Raw genomic sequence first — 15,351 nt, 5'->3', positions numbered from 1 at the left:
CTCTCGGATGCAGTAAAGTCTGAGGCAGAGGGAGCCGTGTGGCTCTGGGAACTTAGGGCCGAGGGCGCAGGACTCCAGCATACGTTTCCTGGACACACACACCCGGAACGGCCCAGAGAGGGAGTCCAGCTCAGCTGCCTCGGCCAGGCTGGCCCTAAGCTAAGACTTTCTGAACCTGCTGCTACCTGGGAGCTGGAAGGGGCCATGAAAGGGTGTGACCTGCTGAAAAGCATTGTGATTCTGAGTCCAAACCCTTTTGTTCTGGGCAGAAGAGTCCAGGCCAGTGAACCACTGAGCAGCTTCCAAGGCCATGAACTGAGCAAAGTGTCACCAGTAATCAGAGAAACGACACCCTCTCTCCTCAAACGTGAAATAAGGCGATCGTACCCGGTGTGTCCGGGGCAGGGGAAGCCAACTCAGCAGAGGGAGATGGGGGAGGGCGACCGCGAGGCGTCTCACACGTGTCCACCTTCCGTGGATCCACCAGGAGCCGGCAAGTGCTGGAGAGCAGAGGGCGTGGTGAGGCTGACTCCCCCAGGGAGCGGGCATGGACGGATGGGTCCAAGACGGAGGACCGGCCAGCCCCGCCCCTGCCCCGTGCCACGGGCTTCTGCAGACAGGGCATCTCCACCTCAGCCTGGATCACAGCCACCCCGCCTGGGAAGTACGCTGCGGGCGAGGAGGGACCACCCCCAATTGCAGGTCCTCTGGATGTCCCTGCGGCCCTCCTGGGACCAGCCAACACAACGTATCAAAAGCCTAAAAACCCACACTGGCATGCCAGCCACCCTATCCTGCAGAAGCACCATTCCTCGCTCTTCACTGAGACCCCGCACCATGGGAAACTAGAAACGTCCACAGGGACTTGGGCAAGGGGAGCGGTGGACAAACCGACCCGTCCCTTGGTGGAGCTGCACGTCCACAGCCACCGCACAGTGGCCACACGGGAGGCCCCCGGCCTGCGCCACAGAAGGTGTGTGTGTCCCACCTGTTTCCACATGATACGCACGCGGAGAACGGCCTGGAGGGGCCAGTCCAGGCCACGGCTGGTGGTCACTGTGGGGAGGGGGACGCAAAGTGGCCTCTTCTCCCTTCACTCCGCGTATCTGTATGTCATCTGCACATCTCGCATGGACTGTTCTCAAAATGTGCTCGGTTATTCTAATGAAGAATCACCGTTTGCCAAGAACGGGAAAAAAAAATTTTTTTCAAACATCATTTACCCTTTGATCCACATCGAGGAGTTTATCTTAAAGAAACAGACAAATACTCCCAACGAGCATACGAGTATGGGCATGTCATCAAAATGCTGTTTATCATAAAAAACGCAAACAGCCACGGCAGGAGAGCAGCCACATCACACAACCCTATAGAAACGGGGACCACAGACCACGAAAGCCTCTACTGACAAAGAGAGACGCTCACCACCTCTCAAGTACGACAAACTACGGAGAACGTCATTCCGTTTTGTGACAATACAGGGTTACGATGTGTGCACAGATTAAATCCTGAAGGACTGCCCCCAAAACATTCCCAGTGATTATTTTTGCTTTGTGGCTTAACGTTTTCCAGTTTTCCCAATTATTTACATGCTCGCCATTGCCAAGCAGAGCATCCCAGCCCCTTCACTGCCCCCAGGCCCCTCCCTGGAGTAACTCTCGCCCCCACCCCACATCCACCCCTGAGGCCCTTCCAGCCTGTGCTGAGCGCCACCCCAGCTCAGTCACCCTCCCTCAGGACCCCGTGCTCCGCGGACAGACGTGCATTTCACCCGTAAGCCCACGAGGCAGTGAGTTCAGCTCGGGCACGGCAGGCCCTCTGCAAGCAGAAGAGAAGTCTTGCTGGGACAAGGTTGGCCTGCGGGCACTTTGGATCCCAATCCAGATTTGAGGCGGCAGCCCAAGTGTACACAGCGCTAAATTTCTAGAGGCCACCGCTGCCCCATGAGCCCGTGCTTCCAAAACTGACCTGTGTCCCCTGGAGTTGGACATCCCACCAGCCCCATTCCCGCACCTACCTTCTCTCGTTGTCGTCCAGGTGAGCAAAGAGCACGTTCTTGGAGATGGCTTTGGCCAGTGCCGTCATGGTCTTGTAGTCCTTGGGGATGACCTGCGGGGAAGCCCAGGAGAGTCAGACCTGTGGGCACCCTGGACCAGGGCCTGGACCCAGCTAGCCCTTTGGACCCTCCTTGACCCCGAGAAATCGGGCCACTCAGCCTTCAAGGTGTTATTACCAGTGAGGGTAGACAGAAATCTTGAAATGCTAGCTGCATGTCACAATTTTTGGAAATCTGAAAAATAAAGAAGAGACAAGGGGCCCAGAGTGACCTGAGAATTGGCGTATCGTCCAGAACTCGGGGTCTTGGTAGACTGACGCCGGTGGGCTTCAGAGCCTGTAAAAGATGCTACAAGGGGGCTACCCTGGTGGCGCAGTGGTTGAGAGTCCGCCTGCCGATGCAGGGGATGCGGGTTCGTGTCCCGGTCCGGGAAGATCCCACATGCCGCGGAGCGGCTGGGCCCGTGAGCCATGGCCGCTGAGCCTGCGTGTCCGGAGCCTGTGCCCCTCAATGGGAGAGGCCACAGCAGTGAGAGGCCCGCGTACCGCAAAAAAAAAAAAAAAAGATGCTACAAGGCCTCCAGGCCCTTGGATTATTATGTCTTTTGTTTTTATTTCTTTACTCCACTGGTTTTTTTTAGGTAATAAATACTTGTTGAAATATTTGAAAACTGGAAAAAAAAAAAAAAAAAGATACCTTGACCCAAGGCTGGCTCCACCTTTTCAGGTGGTTATGGAAGGGGTGGGTAGGGGCCTGGACCTTGTTGGCTAAAATGTGGGTAAAAAGTCATCCCCACGCCCGCTGAGACCAGCCTGGAAAGCTCGAGGTGTGTCCAGTGAATCAACGCCCAGCTGACGACCAGCACTGGTATTTCCAACGCCAAGATTCCTCCCTCAAAAGACACCGAGGGGAGGCTGTCTGCACCGGCACGTGACCCCCACCTCGTGCTCATCTGCCCCGAAATCTCTTCCAGGCTGGGGGCGGGTGGTGACGTCGGGACCCCGCATGTGGGTACGCCACATCTAAAACCATGGAACCCTTTACAAAGGGATCCCTGAGGGGGCAGGATGGAGCCCCTGAAAAGCCACCCCAGCTCCAACAGCTGTGTAACAGCTCGGACGTGCAGGCCTCGAGAGGAAGGTCTCTTCCTACACGCTGCACCCCTCCCCTCCTGTAACACCCTGGGTTACTGTGGTGACACTCCAGCTCCAGCAACTGTGTAACAGCTCGGACGTGCAGGCCTCGAGAGGAAGGCCTCTTCCTACACGCTGCACCCCTCCCCTCCTGTAACACCCTGGGTTACTGTGGTGACACTCCAGCTCCAACCACTGTGTAACAGCTCGGACGTGCAGGCCTCAAGAGGAAGGTCTCTTCCTACACGCTGCACCCCTCCCCTCCTGTAACACCCTGGGTTACTGTGGTGACACGTCACACTTAGGGAACCAGCTGGGCGCCATCCTAGCAGCTAAACCCACATGTCTGTCCTGTTTCCTTGGTTTTACCCAGATCCCACCCAGGCCACATGCAGTCGCCGTGGCCCTTCAGCCCCTCTGGTCTGTGACAGTTTCTCCGAGGACGACTGGCAGTGATTTTGCAGAACGTCCCTTCGTCTGGGTTTGTCTGGGGATCTCCTCCGGGCTGGACGGAGGGCTTTTAAGCTGCACTCTTACTGGTTTTATTCCCTGATTATAAAAGGACTCAGTACCGGGGAGGGACTGGGCATGGTTGTTTCATGGGGACAGAGGTTCAGATTTGCAAGATGAAAACGTTCTGGAGATGATGGCAGTGACCGTGGCACAATGGTGAGAATGTGACCTGGATGCTAAACATGGTTAAAGAGGTGCTGTGGCCCAACTGTCCCCAAATTCACGTGTCGAAGCCCTAGCCCCCATGGTAAGGTGTTTAGTGATGGGGCCTCGGGAGGTGACTGGGGTTAGGTGGGCCCCCAAGACAGGATCCGCACCCTCGTAAGTCGAGACCCAAAGATCTTGCGCTCCCCACCCCGCCCGCCACGTGAGAACAGGCGAGAAGGCGGCCGCCTGGGGGCCAGGAAGAGAAGAGGGTTCTCACCAGAAACCCACCCTGCCGGCACCTGGATCTTGGGCTCCCAGACTAGAGACTGTGAGAGGGTAAATGTCAGTTGTTTAAGCCGCCAGTCTTTTGTTACGGCAGCTTGAGCTGACACAGACATCAATTCTACTACGCACATTTTGCCATATTTTAAAATAAATGTTTGTAATAGGTCAAAAAGTAAAAATAAAAAGAATTTTTTTAAAGAGTAAAGCTGGCTGTAGAAATGCGTAAGATGGAATGGCAGGCATGTCCAAGGCAGGGCTCAGGGGCACATGCAGCCACCAGTGCTCTCACATCGGGGAGGCCCCTGACAAAGGTGTGCCCTGCTCAGCATGAGGGCCAGAGAGAGAGGGAGGGTGACGTCCAGGGCGGGGGCGGGCTACCCCCAGGCGGCTCTGAGGCTGGGGTCCAACCTCGAGGGTGAAGCCAGGAGAACAGGACCCACGAGGCCCTGGACACGGGGCTCCTCCTCCCACACCCCACGACCTGGCCATCCCGCCCTGTCCCCAGCCTACTGGGGTCACAGAACCATGGGGTGGGGTGGCCCCAAGAGAGCCTCAGGCAGGTGCGCACCGGGCTCAGGCCAGCAGGGACCACGACGACCTTCTGGAAGAAGAAGGGAGGCCAAGGCCCCGACGCCTGGGATGCGGGCTGGGATGCAGGGCGGGGGGGGGGTGTCGAGGCCCACCTTCCGCACGTAGGACACGGCATCCTCCTCTGTGTACACCTCGGCGCTCACTCCCCCACGCCGGTGCCGGGCTTGCACCACCGGGTTGGGCGGCGACGGGGACACTTCCTCATCGTGCGAGTCCGACTGGGAGGCTGACTTCTGCTGCGCCAGGATCTGTCGGTTTTCTTCCTGGAGGGGGGACAACGCAGAGCGGGTGAGAAGAGAGGCCATCTCGGCAGAACCCCAGAGTCCGTCCCGGGAGGCCACGGGGTCCCAGGAAGGCCGGGGACCCAGCGCGTCCCAGCCGGGCCCGCCCGACCCACCTCCCTGGACTTCAAGGCTACCTCCAAGCCCACCTCTTCCCAGCCCACAGCCCTGCCGGCCACAGAGCCCTGGCTCCAGAAGGCTTTCTGTTCCTTCACACTTTGAGCAACGTGTCAAAGTTGCTACCAGACCCCAGAGTCCAAGGCCCCGGCGAGCCTCTGAGGCCCCCCAGCCCCACCGGTTCACCCGAGGGCAGGAAGTGCCCCCGCTCTGCTCACCAACGTGCAGGAAACAGGAGGTGGGCGCGGAACAGGGAAGCAAACCTCTCGTCTTCTTCCCGTGCTTTTCATTACTGCTTTTTAAAAACTGTTTACACACAGAGGGCGCAAAACCCAAAAAGTGCAAAGGTACATGGAGTGACGGGGTCTCCCACAGCCGACCCTCCAGCTCCACTGCCCCAGAGCAACCTGGCGACCAGCTGGTCCCTGGATGGGACCGGGCTTCCCAGCACACGGCCCCGGATGGTCACAGGAGGTACCAGCTCTATAAGCTCTTGCACCTACACACGACCCTACACAACAGCCAAAGTCAGGAGAGCAGCTCCGACTCACGCCAACATGTACAGGGTCTTCATCCAACACCCAACGCTTCCAAGGCTGAGGAACAGCCCCAGGTGCCTCGTGGGCGGGAAGGAGGGGTTTCCCTGAGGGTCAGCTCTGGACACACCAGCAACCACCGATCGCCCCAGAACTGCCTTCCAAGTACTCACCTCGCCACTCCTCTGTTACCGTGACAACAGTCATTCTCATCCTTTCTGAGACCAGCGCCAACATCTCCCTGGAGCCAGGAGTCACTGGGTTATTTCCCACCCTTCGTGAATTACTGGGTGACACGCCGGAAATGTGTTATTTACATTGTACGTTAATTCTACTCAAAGTTAAGACTGTCAGTAAGACTCCCACTTTTATGGAAATCATTACAAACGTCACTGACTGTTCTTGTAAACCACGAATTTTCACTATCAATAGAAATGTCAGTTGCATCTCAAGTGAGAGACTCTGGGCCTTTGCTCTTAGAAATTATTAAAAATAAGAACAGTAAGGGAATTCCCTGGTGGTCCAGTGATTAGGACTCCGAGCTCTCACTGCCGAGGGCCCGGGTTCAATCCCTGGTTGGGGGAACTAAGATCCCACAAGCCGTGTGGCCAGGAAAAAAAAAAAAAAAAAGAACAGTAATATATACAAAAATGAGTCAGTGGGGTCTTAAAGCGGGATTTGGGAGACATGAGTGGGAAAGGCCCCTGCACTGCAGCGTAAACTGTTTATAGTGACACCGGGGCTCTGCCAGCGCGCAGGAGAGAGGAACCAGCAGAGGCCCCGGGCCACCAAAGGACGTCCGGGAGGTCAGGCCATGTGGGGGTGCCCAGGCTCGGAGGTGACGGTGACACGGGGCAGAGACGTGGGCAGTGATGAAGGTGAGGTCGGGAGGAAACGACCCCAGGCTTCCCGTAGAAGCGAGGGAGCCGACAGGCGCTTGTCTCAGCAAACGAGGGGACTTCTCTTCAGTTGAGGTAAAGTTCGCACAACATAAAATTAACAATCAGCCATTTTAACGTATGCAAGCCTGTGACATTCGGTACATCCACAATGTTACGCAAACCTCTCTAACAGCTAGATCCAAACGTTTCGTCACCCCAAAACACCCGGGTACCCCGCTGGCAGCCCCTCCATGCCCTCCACCCAGGCCTAGCACCCACCAACCTACCTTCTGCCTCCGTGGATCCGCCCATTCTGGACATGGCCACGGACAGAATCAGACGGTACGTGCCCTCCCGTGTCAGACTTCTCCCACTCGGCACACTGTCTTCAAGGAGCACCCATGTTGTGGCAGGTGTCAGCACGTCTCTCCTTTTGGTGGCTGAATTGTACTCCGCTGTGTCACATCTCGATGCTCCATTAGTGAGCTGGTGGACATGGGCTGGCTCCATCCTTTGGCTGCTGTGAGTAGCGCTGCCATGGACGTGAGGGTGCACATGTGCATCTCGGTGCCGTGTGCAATTCTTGGGGATAGCCCTGGGGCAGGAATGCTGGGTCCCACGGGGGCTCGTGCTCAGCTCAGTGAAGAACCTCCCAGCGCTCTCCACCAGCCGCTCCCAGCAGCAGTGCCATCCCCCAACACCCTTTGCCACTTTCTGTGTATTGATTTGGTTTTGATCTGGCCGACGTTGAGTTGGGTTCTGGACACACTGACTTCGAGATGACGGAGCGACCTAGCCTTGGGAATGGCCCACAGACCCTACAGACAGTGGCTGACCCAGGGTCCGCAGTCACGGTGAGGACCCCAGGCTCCCTGTGCAGCCACCAGAAGCCATTTGTCTTCAAGAAAGCCGCGGCCCAGGCCTTGTTTTCTTGGACCAGTAAGCAGCCCTGTCCTGGCACGGAGATGATTTTCCGTCTCTGGCAGCAAAGGGTCAAATGAGGCAGGATACAGGTGGTTCAAAACACGAAGCCACTTCAGGGGATTTTGAGAGGACACGGGGGGGGGGGGGGGGCGCCGGGAGCCAGGGCCCCCCAGGGCGCAGTGGGATGAGCGCCCCCAGGCTCTGCCTCGACCACGCCAGACCGTTATTTCTGGATGGCATCCCTCTCCCACCCCGGGAGATTCCGGGAAAACCTCTAATTCTCAGAGCTCCCCTTTCCTGCCTCCTGTTTTCATGCTGCTGAGTTGTCTTGGCTGTGAATGGTAGAGGGCACGGGGTCAGGACAGGCGATCAGGCCAAAGGAATCTTCATAACAAGAGTGTGGGAACAGTGTTTCCAGAAAGCTCTGCGGCCAGAATCTGCCCCGAAACGCGTAAGGCAGCTCCAGGGACCGTCCCCGTCCTGCCCTCGGGACCCAGAGCTCCTGGGCCATGAACGACGTGCTTCATCACCTTCTGACCACGTTCTACTACGCGAGGGGTGAAATGCAGGCTTGCAGCCTGAGAAGAGACAACACGGAGGGGGGTCTAGGGAGACTTTCCAGAACTGAGCTGACCCCCCACACACAACAGCACACACGCCTGGGAGCCTGGGACAGTGGAATCCCTCCCCTCTGCTCCCCTCCCTCTCTGGCTGGGCAAGGACACCGGCTGCCCCATCCCTCGTAGGGGATTCCTAGGGTGAGGGACGTCCCGCGTAGGGGATACCTAGGGTAAGGGACGTGTCCAGGGCACCCAGCCACCCAGCGGCAAGGCAAGAAGAGAAACACAGAGCTTCGATCATTTATTGAGCACCTTCTGTATACCAGGCCTCAGACAGAAAATGCAACAGGGAAAAAGGCATAGTTCTTTCACGAAGGAGGTTACTGTTAGAGCTCAAACAGGACAGAGACGGTGGTCACAGCAAGACAACGGGTGAGCACCACCGAAGGACCAGGTACAAGGGGCTGCACCAGCAGTGGCAGGCTCTTAGACCATCCTCAGCAAGGAGGAGTCCAAGAGGGCTTCCTGGAGGAGATGCCTCCTGAGTCCACCCAGATGAGAAGAGCTGAACCAGGGGACGTGGCCAGTTCTGAGCTCACCCCTTGGCCCCCTCCTCCCCAATCTGTGGCAAATTACAGTTCGTGTGTCTCTTCATGACATGGCAGCCCTCTCCAATGTTTGTTTCATCCATCTCTTCGGAGTCAGACTCTGATTTTATTGTCTGCTATTTCTTCGATTTCCGCTTCATTAACTTCTGCTTTTACCCTTATAATTTTTCCTTGTTTCTGTCTTGCTTTCTTCCTCTATTCCTGGCTTCTCAGGTGGCACCTGGGCAGTAGGTTGAAAAGGGTCCCTCAAAAATTCATGTCCACCCAGAACCTCAGAGAATGGCTTTATTTGGAAATAACTCTTCACAGATACAATCAAGTTAAGACAAGGTCATCCTGGATTAGAGTGGCCCTAATCCAACGATGGGTGTCCTTATAAAAAGAGGAAGTTTGGACACAGACACACAGGGCCGAACACAGGGGCAGTCTGGTGATGCGTCTGCCAGTAAAGGGCAGCCCCCAGAAGCTGGGGGGGGTGCGGCGGACCCCGCCCCCCGTCAGAGCCCCCAGAAGCGACCACCCCTGACAAAGCGTTGATCTGGGGCTTCCAGCTTCCAGAACTGTATGGCACCCGAGGAAACTACGACACACGGCTCGTTAATTTATCATCTGATTTTCTAATGAAGCTATAAATTTTCCCTAAGTACCAATTTTGCTGCATTCCACATGTTCTGACACGCAATGCCCTTGTCACTCAGCCTAAGTATTTCCTCATTTTTTATCGTGACCATCTTTAACTGATAAGCCGAGCAAAAGCTCACCATTGATTTCCAAATGTACGGAGGCTTCTGGCTCTTTCTGGTTTTTTCTGGCTACCTTTTTATTAATAATTTGTAACTTTATTGGGTTATAGTCAAAGGATTCGGTTTCTGAGTGAGAAAAAGACTTACACTCATCCTGGAATCCCTTGAAATAACACGTTGCACTGGGTACTTCATTCTCAAATTCTAAAGTTCTGATTTACACACACCTTCCCAGGATCTCCGATGTGACCGGATGAACACAAGGCAGATGCCGTGTCCTCCCCAGTCACGGCCCCGCTGTCACACAAGCTCGGATGGGAAACGCTGTGCTTCCCAGGGAGCTCACCACCACGTCCTCAGCACCCGGAACAGCGCCCGGCACAGAGCAAGTGTTCAGTAAATATTGGTGAGATGAATGAATGAATGAATGAAACCTTTTGGGAGAACTGGTATAACTATCAGTGGGTGCTCTGAGCTTCATAATCCTATTTCTTAAAATACACCCTAAGGAAACAATGAGAGGCATCAAAAATATATCTGTACCAGAATGGCCCTTGCAGTGCTTAAAAAAAATTTTTAATCCAACAAGCAACAATAAGAGATTGCTTAGGGCTTCCCCTGTGGCGCAGTGGTTGAGAGTCCGCCTGCCGATGCAGGGGACACGGGTTTGTGCCCCGGTCCGGGAGGATCCCACATGCCACGGAGCGGCTGGGCCCGTGAGCCATGGCCGCTGAGCCTGTGCGTCCGGAGCCTGTGCTCCGCAACGGGAGAGGCCACAGCAGTGAGAGGGCTGCATACCGCAAAAAAAAAAAAAAGAGATTGCTTAAACCAAGTTAGAAACATCTATGTAACAGGATATACTGCACCATTAAATCATACTTTTAATATATTTAGTAATCATATAAAGTTTGGTTTAAAACACCAAAAAGCAGGATTCAAAATTATATCTAGTCAGGGAATTCCCTGATGGTCCAGGGGTTGGGACTCTGTGCTTTCACTGCCGGGGCCTGGGTTAATCCCCGGTCGGGGAACTAAGATCCTGCAAGCCGCACGGCGCGGCCAAAAAAAAAAAAAAATTATATACAGTCAAGAGAATGAAAAGAGAAGCCACGAACTGGGAGAGAATATTTGCGAAACACATTTGTCTAAAAAAGGACTTGTATGCAAAATGTACAAAAAGCTCTTAAAACTCAACAATAAGAAAACAACCCCATTGGAAAACAGGCAAAAGATCTGGACATGTCACCAAGGAAGATCCCCAGATGGCAAATAAGCACAGGAAAGATGCTCCACCTCATATGTCTTCAGGGAAACATGAATTAAAACAGCAATGAGGGGCTTCCCTGGTGGCGCAGTGGCTGGGAGTCCGCCTGCTGATGCAGGGGACACGGGTTCGTGCCCCGGTCTGGGAAGATCCCACATGCCGCGGAGCAGCTGGGCCCGTGAGCCATGGCCGCTGAGCCTGCGCGTCCGGAGCCTGTGCTCTGCAACAGGAGAGGCCGCAACAGTGAGAGGCCCGCGTACCGCAAAAAAAAAAAAAAAAACAGCAATGAGGCACCACTACACACCTATCGGGACAGCCAAAATCCAGACGGTGACGACACCAACGGCTGGCGAGGGTGTGGAGCGGCAGGAACCTCATCCGTGGCTGGTGGGGATGCACAAGGGCACCGCCACTTTGTTTTTTGTTTGTTTGTTTGTTTTTGTCTTATTTTGTCTTGTTTTTTTTGCCGTGCCACACGGCTCGTGGGATCCGAGTTCCCCGACAAAGGATTGAACCCGGGCCCTCGGCGGGGACAGCGTGGAGTCCTGACCTCTGGACGACCGGGGAACTCCTGGTGCAGCCACTCTGGAAGACAATCTCGTGTCTGTCTTCATGCAACCCAGCAATTGCACTCCTGGTATTTATCAAAATGAGTTAAAACTTACATCACATAAAAACCTACACCGGACCTGTATAGCCCCTTTATTCACTATTGCTAAAACTCGGAAACAACCAAGACGCCGCTCAGCAGATGATCGATAAATAAACTGGGGTCCATCCAGACAATGGAGCATTATTCAGCAATAAAAATAAATGCGCTATTATTAAGTCATGAGAAGACCTGGAGGAAGCTTAAGTATGTATCACTAACTGAAAGAAGCCAGTCTGAAAAGGCTAAACGCTGTAGCTAGAAAGGCGAAAACTATGGAGACAGTGAAAGGATCGGGGTTGCTGGGGGCTGGGGGGGCGGGGGGGAGGGGCGAACAGGTGGAGCAAAGGGGATTTTTAGGGCAGTGGCTACTCTGCATGACGCTATGATGATGGAAACATGTCATAGGTTTGTCCAAACCCACAGAATGTTCACCAAGAGCGAACCCTCAGGGGCGCCGCGGACTTTAGTCAATAGTAGCGTATCAGTGGTGGCTGTCATTCCCTCGAAGCGCTGGTTGGTGCCCTGAGGCCCGTCTGGGCCTGGGGAGGACCCCGGCCACCAGTGTCTCCAGCTACCCCTGCACCCCCAGCCTCAGCCTCCCGCAAAGCTCGCTGCCTCCACCACCCTCCAGCAGACCTTGGGACCGGCTGCCCGGTCTAAGAGCGCCTAGGACCCTCCCACCCGCACTCAGAACCCTGGGAACCCCAGCCCCCGCACCCCAGCTGCTCTGCAAACCCTCCTCATTCCACCTTCCCAGTGCCCCTCAGTGAAGCAGACATCGCGACGACCAGGGAAGAAACCATCGGGGCCAAAGGCATGGGGGCACCCACTTTCTTTTCCTTTTTAATTTCAAAGACTTGGTTTCCCTGAGTAGTTATAGGTTCACAGCAAACATCACAGGGAGGCACAGAGACTTCCCACACGCCTCTTGTCCCCTCGCTCGCACACCCTCGCCGGGGCCTCTCTTCGCTGCAGAACGGGAGCCGCCAGAACACACCCAGACTACAGCCTGGACCACCGGTCCCCGCGCCCTGCCACCTCCAGACGGCCTCCCGCCCGCCCCAGCCTCCGGCCCACCCAACGCTCCAGCGACCGCCTCCGCGGCTCCAGCCTTCCGCGGCTCCAGCCTTCCACGGCTCCGGGGTGGCACGAGCTGCCCGCCGGCGTTAGCCGCCAAGCCCATCGTCCCGAGGACAAGCCTTCGTCCAGAGAGCGTGCTCCCCGAAAACGGCCCCACGGTAACCCTCGCCACCCGCAGGGCACGGCCTCCTGTCGGCCCCCAGGCTGAACGCGGACTCACCCCCTCCACCCTGGCTTCCCCGGTGGCCCCCCAGCACCGGAAGGCCGGGGCAGTCAACGTGCCAGGGGGACGGACCGCCCCTCCAAGACCCTCGGGAGTTCAATGTAGTCCCGCCAATGGACGCCTCTGTCCGCCACCAGAATGTCACATGCAGTGCTGGTCACCAGGAAACACAGGCTGGTCCTCCATACAGTCACCAGATGTATCTGATGCCCAGTGTAGACCACAGCCACAGGAAGGGCCACAGGAAGGGCCATGTGGGCCCTGACAGAATTCACTTCCAGGGAAGCCGCGGGCCGGGTTCTCCCCAAGGGAAACACAGCGTAACTTGCTCGTTTCATTAAAGGTACAGAGTGAGCCTGAGTCACCAGCTGTCTGACCAACGGACCAGAGGGAAGCCACCGCTGCCCCAGGAAGGAGAGCCTGCTGGATGAGGCATCGATGGCCACAAAAGAGAGCAGAGTGGCGTCAGCGAGGACTCGGGAAAGGGTGGGGGCTCAGGGTCGCAAGACCACATGCTCACCCGGTCCTTGGGGAGCAGATGGGCGACAAGATTCAACAGCCGTAAACACAAACAGACACTCGGCCCCCAGAGCCCTTCCTAAAATACCTGCAGAGTTACCCATTTTTTCTTTTAAATCATTTCCTTGGCATAAAGGTGGTTTCTGGAGCGGAAAAAAACAAAAAACCCTGAAAGCCATCAAACACAAAACGATGGAAATAAAGTAGAAACGATGACGCATCCACGTCATGGAAAACTTTACAGCCACAAGAGGCCACAGAAATGCTACTAAAGATGCAAGGCAACATGAGTGCCCTTCACGCCACTGAAATGCACACTAAGAAAAGGCCAAAATGGCAAATTCCATGTCGTGTATGTTTAGCACAATAAAAAATGCTACTAAGAAGAAAAAAGCCAACAAAAACTGCACATATATACGATTATCCACATCCGTATGTAAGCGTGTCCTGCGGGGCCAGAAAAGTCCTTGGGAAAACGTAGGGCGGGTACGTAGGTGCAGGGTCACGGGCGCGTTCGTATAAAGTAATCTTTCCTGCACAATTTAAAATCCACTGTTAAAGGGATGGGTGACTTTTATCATCACACGATCCGCCACAAGACTGAATCCTGGAGAAGCTCCAAGGCTGTGTTTGGCCGGCGGGTATGGACTATCTTCCCCCCTCAAGCCTCCACCCTGGAATAAGGCCACCTCCTCACCGGCTCACTCACGGAGGCCTGGGCACTGGTGCCACACCCCGGCCCAGGCAGCACCCTGAGAGCTGGGCCATCCCCACCAACCTGTGCCGGCAGCTGCAGCCTCTGTGCTTATCAAGGCCTCACACACACACGCTTCCTGCTCTCCACACAAGTGGAGAAAACTGCTCCTCCCCAGGCTTCCCGCCTGGCCAGCCTCCTGCAGAGAGAGGGGCCCGGGACCCAGCACACCACGGCCCCAAAGCCAGAGCCTTTCCTGCTCCCAGGCTGAAGCAGCTCCCTGGTCACCGTGCTCAGCAGACGCAGCAGGAAGTGAGACCCCCCGTGGGGTCTCAGGACACCTTAAGGCACTTTACACTTGGGGATCCCAGGTCCATTTGAACATCCACTGCAAACACTGGGGACGTTCTCCCCAGTAAAATGCACCCGCCTATAAAAGCCTGCACACGATTTCAGAGAATCCACCAAATCAGCCCCGAAGCCTGGAACCTAGGCCTTCCAAGTCACCCTACCTCTTCCAGACCTCGGTCCTCAGCTGTCAAAGGCAGGTAGTAAATTGCCTCTCCAGGCAAGAATGATCAATGAATCTTCCTAAACCCCTGTGCTCGCCCCAGCCTCTCCCCCAAGCTCCAAACTCATAGCCTCTTTGACAGCTTGAGCACATCCAAAGCCTTACTCTTCATTTTTTCCTGTCCAACCCTGTCTCCGTCTCTTCCCACTAGCCCCTCCTTGGCTCAGGACTTCACTCAGGCCTCGGACCAAACCCGAGGAGTCACGGCCCATGCCTCTTTCCTCACCCCACCCCCAATCCACCAGCAAGACCGGAAAGGCCCCCCAAAGAAAACGGCCCACCTCACCCTCTCACTCCACCCCCAGGGGACAGGAGCACCCTCACCCCTGCCAAGTCTAACAACCAAAAGCATCTTGGCCACTGAAATGTCCCCTGGGGGCAAGAGGTTCCCCGCTGAGACCCTCACTCTGCAGCCTCAGCTCAGGTCTGGCCTGGACCCTGCCTCTGGCCTCTTAATGGGCTCCCTGCCTTGGTCCGGCGGAGAAGTCCCGTCCTGTGAGACATGTCACCTGGCTGGGGTCATCTGTGAACAAGTAGAGTTAGATGAGGATGTACTGTCACCCACCTGACCCTCCCTCTTCAAACGTGCAGGAAACAAGCACCCCCCCCCCGCTCCAGTCCCCTGTCCTCTGTGCACAGGCCAGCGACTGGACTCCTCCCATACATGGCGACCTCGAAAGTAACCAAAGATTAAAGCCACGTCGCCATGTTCACCTATCAACTAAAAAACAGGGTTTTATTTTTTTTTTTAAGGTTCATTTATTTATTTATTTATTGGCTGCACAGCACATGAGATCTTAGTTCCCCAACCAGGGATCGAACCCACACCCTCTGTGTTGGAAGGGTGGAGTCTTAACCACTGGACCGCCAGGGGAGTCCCTGAAAAACAGGCTTTTAAATTAAAACAGCCAAAGCTGACTAGGGTGGGTGGCTACAAGCACACTGTCTGGTGGGGCTTGAATCAATGCTGCGT

General features: G+C 55.5%; 2 protein-coding genes across 7 annotated transcripts in view; one reads left to right on the top strand and one right to left on the bottom strand.

The window, feature by feature from the left end:
* Positions 1–15,351, top strand: part of SUN1 (Sad1 and UNC84 domain containing 1) — a 283,061-nt gene that overhangs the window by 147,047 nt on the left and 120,663 nt on the right. The gene's annotated exons all lie outside the window — the stretch shown is intronic.
* PRKAR1B (protein kinase cAMP-dependent type I regulatory subunit beta) overlaps positions 1–15,351 on the bottom strand; it is an 81,362-nt gene that overhangs the window by 61,714 nt on the left and 4,297 nt on the right. For all 6 annotated transcript variants that reach the window (XM_049698747.1, XM_004268992.4, XM_033426785.2 and 3 more), the window contains exons 3-4: positions 4,818–4,988; positions 2,018–2,109 (exon numbers count right to left, since the gene is read on the bottom strand). In XM_049698747.1, coding sequence (XP_049554704.1) covers positions 2,018–2,109; positions 4,818–4,988 — 263 coding nt within the window. The remainder of the gene's footprint in view (positions 1–2,017; positions 2,110–4,817; positions 4,989–15,351) is intronic.

Source organism: Orcinus orca, chromosome 16 (assembly GCF_937001465.1).
Source record: "Orcinus orca chromosome 16, mOrcOrc1.1, whole genome shotgun sequence".
Classification (NCBI taxonomy): domain Eukaryota; kingdom Metazoa; phylum Chordata; class Mammalia; order Artiodactyla; family Delphinidae; genus Orcinus; species Orcinus orca.
This window is presented reverse-complemented; position numbering and strand designations above follow the sequence as displayed.